Consider the following 13,359-nt stretch of genomic DNA (forward strand, 5'->3'; position numbering starts at 1 on the left):
TCTATGTTTCTGAAACTAGACCAGTTAATTTCTTCAAACACAGAAAAACGTAATCCTTGTATGATGTCACAAGCACAATCAAATCCATGTGGAGGTAATTAAGATAATAAACAAAAAGTTGGAACCAATATAATGAGGGAGAAATTACAAAAATTGGAGCTGCCCAACAAAGAAACCCACTGTCTTGACAAGAGCTAAGCAACTTAACACTAGATGGTTCAGGCAGGGACAATATTGCCATCACCTGTGGTAAGAGGAAGGCTTTATTCATTGGATTGTAATTTAGTAAGTTTTAAAAATGCAAAATCACAGTTTTCTATACTTGCTTTTAAATTATCTCCTATACTGAAAAAATTGTAACTAATAATGTTCCAGTAACTTTGATTTGACGACAGATATTCTAAAGTCATTAAGACTTTTGGGCATGATTATTACTCAAATTAGAAGTGGCCAGGGAATGAGTGATGTGGCCACAAGCCACTACTACTTGAGCGATTTGACCACAGCTCTAGGCTTATGACTTTCCTCAGGACATGGAACTTTAAAGGATAAACCCTGATAAAGAATGATTATAAAATTATACAGCTGGTTCTCTTAGTTGAGAACTATTTTTTACATGCATTCTTTTCATCATCACATCAGAAAGTTAGATCCCTATTTCCAGTCTATTTATAATACTAACCCTATCAGTTAATTCTCTGATTATCTGCAGCATGTCTTACATTGTTATGATATTGTGTGGTTGGTGAGAAAAAGAATTGCTTACCTTTTTTACTTTATTAAAAGTAATCTTTGAGTAATGAGAAAAGACATAAGTGACCACTAACTCTAGGCTAAGGAAAATCCAGTTTTACTTGCATATTTGTGGCTCAGAATAAATTTTCAAAAACCCTACTGACTTTTATCATTTTCAAATTGTGTGACTGACCTCTAGGGGTCAGAATATGTCACTTATTGAGCAGAACCCAATGTCAGTTAGTATGTTTTATTGAAAAATTACTTTGAAATTTAGAGTCAGATATTGATGTTTTATAATTATTTCTGGTAGAACAATGCTTTTAATATTTTAGACAGTATATCTGCATATGTATGAATCTAACTGGTGCATAGATGGCTACCAATTACATCCCAAGAAATCAATTTATGGAGAAAAACTCAACAAAATATTTGTCACTTGAGATACCTCACCGAAAAAAGACAAAATACGTCACATACTTTGAGGTTTACCTGTCTGTATCTGAGCTAAATTACAAATTAGGGTTCTAGAGACTCAGAATTATAGAGTACAAAGAAATACCACCTGGCCGGGTGCGGTGGCTCAAGCCTGTAATCCCAGCACTTTGGGAGGCCGAGACGGGCGGATCACGAGGTCAGGAGATCGAGACCATCCTGGCTAACACGGTGAAACCCCGTCTCTACTAAAAATACAAAAACTAGCCGGGCGAGGTGGCGGGCGCCTGTAGTCTCAGCTACTCGGGAGGCTGAGTCAGGAGAATGGCCTAAACCCAGGAGGCGGAGCTTGCAGTGAGCTGAGATCTGGCCACTGCACTCCAGTCCGGGCGACAGAGCAAGACCCTGCCTCAAAAAAAAAAAAAAAAAAAAAAAAAAAAAAAAAAAAAAAAAAAAAAAGAAATACCACCTGAATCATATTCTTAATTGTCTGACTTCACATGGAGCCATACCCAAATTATTTTAGAACTGTGTTAGCTCTGTAGAGTTTCTAGGTCTCATGACCTGTAATATAACCTTTGTGTCTTTTTCTCATAGATGGAGAATGAATAATGGGGACGTTGATCTCACAAGTGATCGATACAGTATGGTAGGAGGAAACCTTGTTATCAACAACCCTGATAAACAGAAAGATGCTGGAATCTACTACTGTTTAGCATCCAATAGCTACGGGATGGTCAGAAGCACTGAAGCAACCCTGAGCTTTGGATGTAAGTAAACAGTAACTTTTTAAAAAGGGCAAGTGTGTTTAGGTGAGTTCAGCAAGAAGAACCATCAAGAAAGGATAGTGAGAGGAAGGCATCATAGGTGAGGTAGATCTTACAAGATGAGTGGGCCTTAATTGTGTGATGGAGACAACAAAGCACCACAAGGCATACTATGAATGCACTTGAAACAATGAAAGATGATGTTGTCAAATAAAGGAAGGCCGAGGTCTGAGGATCTTGAATGACTCTCTAAAAATTAGCATCAGGATGAGCACGGTGGCTCATGCCTGTAATCCCAGCACTTTGGGAGGCCAAGGCTGGTGAATCATGAGGTCAGGAGATCGAGACCATCCTGGCCAACATGGTGAAACCCTGTCCCTACTTAAAATACAAAAATTAGCTGGGCGTTGTGGCACGTGCCTGTAATCCCAGCTACTCGGGAGTCTGAGGCAGGAGAATTGCTTGAACCCAGGAGGTGGAGGTTGCAATGAGCCAAGATTGTGACACTGCATTCCAGCCTTGTGACAGAGCAAGAATCTATCTCAAAAAAAAAAAAAAGAAAAAGAAAAAGAAGAAGAAATGCATCAATGGAAGCGCCAAGTCATGTATTATCAAAGGGGCTTTTGGGGGAAGAAAATGTCACATATTGCAACATAATGGCTGTGACTCTTCAAAGATCAACCCAACATGACAATATCTTATTCCCTAGTATTTGATTGCTCATAGTAGGAATAAATGTAATTATATTTTAGTTAATTTATATTAAATTTAAATTACATGAAACATTTAATTAGGAATAATAATGAAAAACTGTGCTAAGCTAAAAATTAGAGGTTGTTTTGAAAGAAAGGTTTACATTGGGAGATGAGTTGGACCAGGTGATTTCCAGTATGATTTAAATCAGCACTTAAATCTTTTGCAAAATGAATTATAGGATGAAAACAATGTTTTAAGAAGTCCTTCATGGTAGGGTTTATCAGGAGGGAATGAGAGAGGTCCAGGAAGAGAAGTATGATTAAATTAGTGTGGTGAGAGTGAAAATGTAAATAACATAGATACAAAGGAAGGAATTAACAGGTTGCACAAAAGGAAAGAAGACTGTAAATTTTGTTTCTCGAGGAATATCTAGTCAAAGGGCAAAAACATTCTGATTTCATTAATAATGGGATGGGAGCAAGAAAAACCAATTTCAAGGATGGCAGGAAGCATTTAAATGGTTGCTTCACATGCAGAGGTTATTGTGATATTGAGTTATCCAAGTTGAAATGTCAAGTAAGCTATTGAGGATAGGGATGGCATTCAAATAAGACACCAGGCCTAGAGAAGTAGATTTGAAAAGTCCTCTGCAAAAAAGTAACACTTTGAATAGATGGATTTTCAGAGGTATACAATTTATACTGAGAAAAGTAACAATTCGATGTTACGATTTGGGTGCTGATCGCAGGTAAGGAGCAGGAAAAGAGGCAGAAAAAAAAATAGAATGAGTGTCAGTAAAACAAATGACGAACTGGAAGAAGAGTATCAAGGAATCAAGCGAAATGTAAGTTCAAATGCACAGAAAAGAGTAAAGAAAATTAAAACTGAAGCAAACCCAGAATTTGAGAAGGAGCAAGAGATTGGTCACTTTCATGTTCCCTAAATAGGGTCCTGCTTTTCACCCTTATTCCTTCCTAATATCCAAGTCCTCCCTCAGGAAGGGAAAAACCTTTCAAATGAGTCCATTCCCCTTAAGTCATTCTTTCTTTCTTTCTTTCTTTGGTAGATCCTGGGTTTGTCTGATTTCATTATATTTCCAGATACTCTGACTGAGAGTCTCCCTAAGTCTGAAACAAAAGTCTTTAGGATATTTGTGATTTTCAGGGTCATCAGAATTGTTATGCAGGCTGCTCCCAATATCCGTAGACTTTGAGCTCATCACAGAACTTTTTAATAGTGTATACAAATCTCAGCAATGTAAGAACAAGGAGCTGACTTTACTAGGCTTCGCCAAACCACTGAGAAGTGCTGTATCTCAAGAATGAGTTATTCGCTGAAAGGTAAAATTGATGAATGTCTCTGTTTCTATTGATGAGAGAGTGAATGTTTCCCTTTTTTTCTTTTGTAATTAGATCTTGATCCTTTCCCGCCTGAGGAACGTCCTGAGGTCAGAGTAAAAGAAGGGAAAGGAATGGTGCTTCTCTGTGACCCTCCATATCATTTTCCAGGTAACCTTAATTCCTCTGTGACTATTAGCATCTATGAAACAAAATGGACAAGTTTCCATGTCTTAATAATAATGCTACATTATTGATAATCATGGCTTATTATTAGTTAAATGAGACTGAATATTTACATACCTTGTAATGTGTCACTAATTGTTACGGACACTTCCTTTCTCAGCTCATTAGTCACCTGGCTCTAGTCCCAAGGATCTCTAATCATTTCAGTTTATAAACTTATGTATGTTGTATTATGCCATCATTAAAGTTCCTATTCCACAGGGAAATTCTGTTAGATTTTCTAGAAAATATTCCTGAAATAGAATAGTACCAAGAAAGGATGTATAATCAATCATTTTCTTAATAAGTTAGTATCTATAAAATACTGTGAACTCTATGTAATTAAACACTAGAAAGGGATAAAGACATAATAAATTATTAATCTCCTTAGAAATGCCAATCAGCAAGAACAATCATCTACTTTATAAGTGGGGCTTAATTAAGTGTCATCTGTTACGAAATTCAACTTTGAATGTATGTTTTCTGTACTTTTATATGGCTAAGACAAAATTCACCAAAGTGCTGATTAAAAGATGAATTCTTCATATACTTTCATCAATTTTCATTTATTTATCAAATATCCCTTTGAAACAATATATAAATACCTCTTTTCACAATTTAAAAATCATGTTTCTATTCTTATAGTTCTAACATTATGCCATTAATTTGACTTTAAACATCTCCATGGAGACTGAAACCTAACAGGCTTTTAGAATACATGCAGGATTTTGTGTGGAATACATCAATCTGATGTGTGTGTATGTACATATACACGCACATATATTTCACACAAAATTATACATTATGTATTCCATGTGAAATTGTGTGTGTATGTGTGTGTATGTATATATGTGTGTGTGTTTATATATATATATATATATATATATATATATATAGCTGTGGTTATTTACATATCAAATATTGGTGATTTCCTCCATAATAGGAGAAAGATGATTGCTTGATAGATATGGAGGGACATATAAAATTCAAAATTTTGTAACACCCTTTCAATGAGAAAAGCCTTTTCCTTAAGAAACTATTGAAACTATATATATATATATATAAGAAACTATATATAGTTTTAAATATATATATTTAAATATATATATATTTAAAAACCTACCATTTTCATAGCGTTTCCCACAAAGTAATGACCAAAAGTATACAGTGACTACATTTGACCATATTTAATACTGGATGGACTTCACTCCATCACTCACGGACTCAGAAAATCTCTTATGAGTATTTATTATACAGCAGGCACAATGTAATCCACAGAAATGCCTAGTGGAGCAAAACAGGAAAAGCTACCAGCCTTCAGAGGTCTTCCACTGGGAGAGTTAGACCTTAATAAGATAAATGGTTAAAAGACATGCCATGTTAGATATTGAAAATAGGGAGATATATATATATATATATATGATGCAGGGAAGTAGAGAGAGTAAGTATTGAGGGGATGACTGAACTCAGAAGGCGCATCACTAGAAGGAAAGTTGGAATAAACACCTGAAGGAAGTAAAGGAGCTAACAATATGAGTATCTGAGAGAAGAGCATGCCAGGCAGATGCTGAGGTCAGACTATGGAAAAACGAGGAAGCCAGGGTGGCTGTCATAGAGTGAATAAGGCAGAGGGTAGTAATAAATGAAATAAAAGAGGTACAAGAGCTGCATTATGGAGGACCTTATGATCCATAGCAATTATTAAAACTTGGGCTTTTACTTTGAATGTGATTTACATTTCAGGGCTTTGAGCAGAGGAGACACATGATGTGACTTAAGTTATAGAAAGGTGACTCTGGTTACTGTTTTAAGAAAGGACCTGGGGAGGGAAAAGATGGAAACAGGAGATCGGTTTGGAGGTATTGCAATAATTTAGGTAGCATATGATGGACCAAAATGGTGGCAGTGGAGGTGAGAAGATAAATCCAGGCATATTCTAGATAAATAGAATATATTAAGTTCTATATAGAAATATAGGTATATTTTGGTTAAATTCTACATACCTTTTGAAGGAGAAGCCAAGAGGACTTGCTTGTGGATTTTATGTGGTATATAAGATAAATATAAAAGTTGAGGGTGCCATAAAAGTTTTTGCCAAGAGTTCCTGAAAGAATGAAGTTGCCATTACTTCAGCTGAAGGAATAGGTGTGGACATGTTAAATGTGAAGCGTCTGTTAAGCTTCCAAATGGAAATCAAGGTGGCAGTTCTATATGTGTGTAGATTTCAGGGGTGATGTCTAAGCTTGAAATATAAATTTGTGATTCATCATTCTATAAGTTGTTTTCAAAACCATGGGACTGCAATGTGATTACCTAGGGAATTAGAATAGATAGAAAGCAAGAAGCAGGGGTCCAAGGAACAGGCTCTGATATTTGTCTAAGGTAAGTCCTGCTTTCAGTTTTTGCTGCCTCTTAGCCATGGTGCTGAGTGTAGAATTTCATTGGCCAGAGCAAGGTTGGCAGAAGCTTAAAACCATTAAGCCAAAAGAGTCCATTACTTCTTTATCTCAATAAAGATAAATATGTTTACATGGAAAACAAAAACAAAGTTGGTTCAAGAGTCCAAGAGACATAATTCACAGAATAAATCTGAGTAGTTCCTCAGTTATACCACCTTCAACCAATATAAAAATAGACATTTGCTTCAAAACCATGCGTGTATGTATATGTGTATGTATACTATTTTACTATCTCTGTGCTATAAATCTCCTTCCTTTTTAAAGAAGGTAAATTAAGGTTTTATGTTTTGTGACTTAGAACTTGGGTTGAGGGTGCAAAGGAATCGGTCTTTGGGTTCTGAACCTCTAAGAATGTTATATACACAATTATTTAGAGTTGTCAAACCCTATTGATTCTATTTGGTGATCTGTGATTCAGTCCTTACTATGTCAAGTAAACTTAGGCATGTCTACATCTTAATTTCCTTATTTAAAATGTATATGAAAATGATAAAATGGATATGTAGTTTCTTTTGTTGTTGTTGTTGTTTTTTGAGATGGAGTCTCACTCTGTCGCCCAGGCTGAAGTGCAGTGGCACAATCTTGGCTCACTACAAACTCCGCCTCCCGGGTCCAAGTGATTCTCCTGCCTCAGCCTCCCGAGTGGCTGGGATTACAGGTGCACACCACCACACCCAGCTAATTTTTGTAGTTTTAGTAGAAACAGGGTTTCACCATGTTGGTCAGGCTGGTCTCGAACTCCTGACCTCGCAATCTGCCTGCTTCTGCCTCCGAAAGTGCTGGGACTACAGGTGTGAGCCACCGTGCCCTGCCAAAGATATGTAATTTCAATAGATTATTATTAAAGTAAATAAAACATATTTTAGTACAGTTGATGTTTTGTATCTTATTATTTAGTATATCTCACTACACTAAAGATTTTTAGTTCAGGATTATAGAGATGTTACCTTCCTCATTTATGTGCAGGCAAAAAGTCCAAAAGGAAACATCTCAACTTTTGCAATCTCATATATTTTTCTCTGTATTTGGATGGTCTGCAGCTCCTTGCAAGGAGGGAAACTCTCATTTGGACCACTTTACTTATTTATCAAGAGTGATCATAAATGTGCATTTCAGTACAAATGTTCACTCAATTTTATAACATTTGATATACAGCTAATTTCCTTGTATGTGGCACAGAGTAAGTGCTCAATATAATATCTGAGAGAGTGAGAAAATGGAAGAGCAAATAGATTTGTTCATTAAATTAAGTGTAGGGGTTAAGTTTCCTGAAAACATAAACTTACTTGTTTGATTTTATTATATTGCAATAAATAATTCATAAATGTGCAAGACTTTTTAAACTCACAGACTCTCAAAAATGAAAACATAATGCTTCCTTTCCAACTAATTTTCTGTCAATATCATGATCAAAAATCAACTTACTCCATTTCACAAAATATAAATCATATCTTTGTATATAGCAAGAGAGAAATAAAGGGAAAAATGTCTGTCATTTTAAGGGTAAGTATTATTGATAAAATAAGAGATACCTCATAATAGAGGCATTATGAAATTTAAAATGGATAAGAAAATAAGAGTACTGTTCAGAATAACAACTCCTGGAATATTGAATACAATCTTGAAAGAATCTTAATAGACTGAATAGATCATTACAAAAATAGACAGGAATGAGAGACCAGGGTAAGCAACACATTAGCTCACATCAAAACTTTCTTTCCAAACATGTTTAATGTATAGTTTATTGTGTTAAAGTACTGATCAGAAGCTACAGTGATTTTGGTGTAGGTGAATTCCATTCTGTTCAAGCTAATTTTCTAAAAGGCAAGAAAATCTTCTAAAAAGTTTTCAAGTTATTTCTCCATGGTTTGAACTAAAGAAGTTCAAGTGTATTTCAAGCAGATACATATAGCATTTTGCAAGATTACATAAGTGGTGTAGTTCAAAGTAATACAATGATATTAGCCAAATGCATTGTAATTGGACAAAATGAATTTCTCCTGTAATATATGTGCTCTAGATTTCTGGGGTAAAAGCAAGAAGTTTCCTATATCTACCAGTAAAAGCAACATTTCTTAAGCATATGCTGACACTTACTGAAAAAATAATTTTATAGTAATTTATTGTTTAATCCACTCTATAATCTGAGGAAAACAGATGGCTGATTTTATCATCTGCATGGGGCTAGGAAAGACACAAAGAAGATGGTCTGTTGAGTCCTTGAAAAAACTAGATCAGGGCTTAGCTCGATTGACAAAATCATGTCTCATCCATAAGTCGGAGAGTCAGGGTGGCTATTGCTCCAGTCTTGGTACAGCTAATTTTGGTGATGGTGGGTGGGGAAGGAGGTGAGAACATCAGTTCTGCCTCCCTTTTGCTGTATGACCTCTGGCAAGTCACTTTACCCTATTAGGCCTTGGATCCCCCATTTAAAACTGGCAAGAACCCTTCCTACCTTTGTTGTAATGAGTGCTGACAGATTCTAACAAATTGCAATTATTCTTTTGTCCAAGTGAATGGCTTTAAAAAAGAAGTAAGATTTGTTAAATAAATTTAGATTAATTACATTGCAAGTCCCACAAATGCAAAGGCCACATCTATCTTGTTTAGCAGCACTTGGAAGGTACTCAGGTTTTGCAAAATAAATAAATTAGAGAATCTACATAGGACATTCAGTCAGCCAGACCAATTGTTCTATAGTCCAAGACTTATGTTCATACAACATCACGACAATAACTTCTCTGAGTTAGCATTTATCCCTTGTAAGGATCAAATACCATCACTTCTTTCATTCCTTTTCACACATCTTTGATGAGTGGTGGGCAGGAAACTGTCTTACATTTTAGAGAAACTGAGTAATAGAGTGACTAATAAGTGATAGAGTGACTGATAAAAGTCATACTGAGAATTAAAATTCAGGTCTCTGTATTCACATAACCACTGAGGATTCAGATTACTCTAAATGCATTTTGTGGGAAGTATCTTTCATACATCCTATAGTTACAAAAGTCCTTTCTCTGTAAGGAAATACTTTCTTGACATTTTTGGCTTTGGTGGTGGGGTAGGGGGAGTGAGGATTTAATTTTTCACAGAAATCCCTATAAAATTTGGACTTACATTTCAACTGAGAATAGGAAATATTATTTCAGAATCAGAAAAGATCAAAGTCTTCTTTTAAATGTACTATACATATCAGCTTGGATGAAAGACTACTTGATACTCCTTTCTGAATGTGATACTTCCTTGCTTATCCCAGGAGCCCTCATTTAAGACATTTAAGCAGCTCCCTAAATATTTTCCTATCCTAATTATCCTGTGACCCTAAATCAGCAAAAAGAAAAAAATTAAAAGAATTCAATTATTCACAGATATAAGTGCCTAGAAATATATGTTAACCATAATTCTGAGTTAAAGGCTAATTATAGTAGTCTAATTTTCTGCCTCTTTTTAACTGTATTCTGTTTCTTCAATAATAAACATATGCTGCTGCTTCTATAATTTAAAAAAATCAATGCTGAAAACCAAAATAATATAATCATATTCACCGTCTTTCTTGATGTTGTATTTTGCTGGAGAAAATTACATAGCTAAGCTAAATATAATGCCCAGGTTATTATTCTCAATTATGTGAAGCTTATATGATGTGCATCTCTTTTAGTTTTTCATAGTCATTGTGCTTTCACACTCTCTTTGAAAGCTTTGCTAGCCACGTTGAGTTCCCCAAAGCAAAATAGCCCTTTGTCATGATTATTCATTTGTAAAAGAAGCCTGAGTGCTGCGAGTTCTTGGTTTTTCACCGTTTTACACCTAAAATCCTATTTAGTCTGACCTAAAGAGATTCCCACTTACATTCTTCTCAGTAGAAACTGTATTTATGTGATCAAGATGTTTTGAAGGGAATCATTATTTTTTGACCTAAAGGTGTGCATTTCCCATTGTCTCTTCTTGTGTATTTGTTGAATGACTCCTGGCGAGTCATTCATCAAAACAGAGAGGAAGGAAGGAATAGAAAACTATAGGAAATTCAGCAAATTAAGGAGGAAATTCAGTTTTCCATTTAACTAGTTAGTGTGTTCAGCCAAAGGAATTTCATATGGGTAAGAGTTACCATATGATATGTCTCCTAATATTTAATTAAACCAGCACCATACTTTTCCCTGTTTCTGTAGTTTTCTCTTTTTAATGTGACCACAATAGGTTATGTAAGCTCATTTCTAACTCTATAATTTAAAATAGGTGTACACACACACACACACACACACACACACACACAAAGTAACAGACAAAGCGATAATATGGTAAGTAATCTTAATTTTATTTATAAAATACAGTATGGCAGATTAATCATGACTTTGGAGTTATTAGACGTGGATTCAAAATACCATTTCTTCATAATAGTCATGAAATTCTAAGCAAGTTATGTAACCTCTTCGAGTTTCACTTAGCCCATCAATGAAATGAAAGCAAGAATGTTAATAGTTTATAAAATAATAGAAATATAGATAAATAGATGTGATTGCTTAGTGTAATGCTTATATTCGTGTAAAATATAGTATATATTTTAAAGTGTGCACTGTTTGTCTTGGCTTTCTCCTAACATTTGCTCTTCAATAGCCTCTGTTAGATTAAGTGATAGCTTGTTACTAGCCTCTATTAAATTATGTAACAGCTTTGGGAGAAGCACTTCATATTTAGAAGAAAATAATTTCTTCTAGATGATCTTAGCTACCGCTGGCTTCTAAATGAATTTCCTGTATTTATCACAATGGATAAACGACGATTTGTGTCTCAGACAAATGGCAATCTCTACATTGCAAATGTTGAGGCTTCTGACAAAGGCAATTATTCCTGCTTTGTTTCCAGTCCTTCTATTACAAAGAGCGTGTTCAGCAAATTCATCCCACTCATTCCAATACCTGAACGTAAGTATTTTATTTGTTACACTCTGTTTTCGCAAGGTTGTCTACATATGGTATACTTACTGTAATGAAAAGAAATACCCAGTGAGGACTAGCTGGCTTTTCAGGAAGGACAATATAGAAGGGGATGCACGTTGAAGGGGCCAAAGGCTTGGTCCTAAGCTTTTTGCGTTGAGAAGATTCAGTTAATAAAATTGCTGTAAGAAGGTTGTGTTCGGATGAGTTGCCTCTAGCTCGGGAAATACACAGGGGACTGATACTTTAGTCAAGTTCTAGTGTATTGGTTACAGTGGAAATCGCTGGCATCTACTTTTTGTTTCACGGCCATTCCTACTTCTTAGTAAGCTCATGAAGAAATCAAATGATTTGTAGATCAAAACAAACAATAGTAACTGTAGAATTTTTTAAGTCATTTTGATTATTTTGGTATTTTTAAGAAACTATTTACATGATACAAATAAGTACAAAAATGGTCTTTTGTAATCTACATAATCAGCATATGGTGCTACCCTGGTAGTACCATGGCGGATGACCACTGACAATCTGATTGGCTTTTCCCTAAGCTCCAAATGAACTACTTCCCCTTTAAAATGCACTGCTGCTGAAGAGAATCAAATCACAGTATACTTGCTTACTTTACATTATTTCTATCCAAGTCCTTCTGCTACATTAATATCAGCAAATTCAAGCTCATGAGAGCATACCAGCTTCAGATGAACAGATTTAGGTCTGGTTCCCGCCTTAAGTACGGTGTGATGTTGGGAAAAATGCCATAAAACCATTGAGGTTCCATTTTTATTTTTCTCTGCAAGACAACACTCACATAATTGGTATTCAAAAAATATTGTTGACTTTCTGGCTCATTTTTCTTTACTCGGTTTTAAGAGATAATCTCACCCCCTACTTCATAGACTGAAAAGAAGCCATCATGTAAAAATTCTCTTGATTTTCTTTCTACTCTTCCCCAGAAATACACTTGCAGTTCAGCACTTCTATTTATTTTCTGACTTTTTGTCTCAGTAGCAGAAATATTTCTCCCCCTGCTCAAGCTAAGTTCTCCAGTTGTTCTGGTTCACATTCCATTTGTTTCAATTAGAAACTTCACTACATCACTTATTTTCTCCTTTCCTGAATCTTCAGATTCTACTCTACCTCATTCTCTCTGCATATTCTCTTGCATTCAATGCAATTTTGAATTATTATGAATTAATATTTGCTAAATCCAAAGGACACTTTGCAGTCCTTTTTCTGTTCGACCTTTGACACTGCCTCTTCTGCCTTTCATGAAGTTTTCTTTCTTCACCTAATTTCCTGAACTCTTCATCTCCCTTCTGCCTCTCTGACAAATTTAATAGAATATTCTTCACAAAATATTCTTCTTTCTTATATTTTCCTCTAATCTTTCCTAGATATTCTCACCCACTTATACATTTTCAACAGTATACCTTTGCAGGAGACTTCAAGTTCACAGCTCTGAAATTTTTATTGTGTTTAGATCTCAATTCTTCCTGTATCCTGGACTTGTCCCCCGAAAAAGTTCTCAAAGATGTTAAGCTCAAAATGTCACAAATACACGTTATTTCTCCCCAAAACCTTCTCCTTTTCTTTAGCTTATTTAGCAACACAATTTTATTTCTAATAACTCAAGGTAGCATGATTTATTATCAAATCCCAGTTTCCACTGATCTTCGGTACAGCTAACCCAGTGGTTCTTAATTAGTATGTAAGCACCTGGAGAGTTTTGGGAATAATGCAGGACCCAGATGTACTGATTCATCAGGCATGG

The 13,359-nt window shown here is 35.3% G+C and overlaps 1 protein-coding gene across 4 annotated transcripts in view; it reads left to right on the forward strand.

Annotated features, from left to right (window-relative positions):
- CNTN1 (contactin 1) overlaps nucleotides 1-13,359 on the forward strand; it is a 428,408-nt gene that overhangs the window by 271,264 nt on the left and 143,785 nt on the right. For all 4 annotated transcript variants that reach the window (XM_023182834.2, XM_023182837.1, XM_023182836.1 and 1 more), the window contains 3 exons: nucleotides 1,768-1,940; nucleotides 4,046-4,141; nucleotides 11,370-11,576. In XM_023182834.2, the coding sequence (XP_023038602.1) occupies nucleotides 1,768-1,940; nucleotides 4,046-4,141; nucleotides 11,370-11,576 (476 nt within the window). The remainder of the gene's footprint in view (nucleotides 1-1,767; nucleotides 1,941-4,045; nucleotides 4,142-11,369; nucleotides 11,577-13,359) is intronic.

This window comes from Piliocolobus tephrosceles, chromosome 10, assembly GCF_002776525.5.
Source record: "Piliocolobus tephrosceles isolate RC106 chromosome 10, ASM277652v3, whole genome shotgun sequence".
Lineage (NCBI taxonomy): Eukaryota > Metazoa > Chordata > Mammalia > Primates > Cercopithecidae > Piliocolobus > Piliocolobus tephrosceles.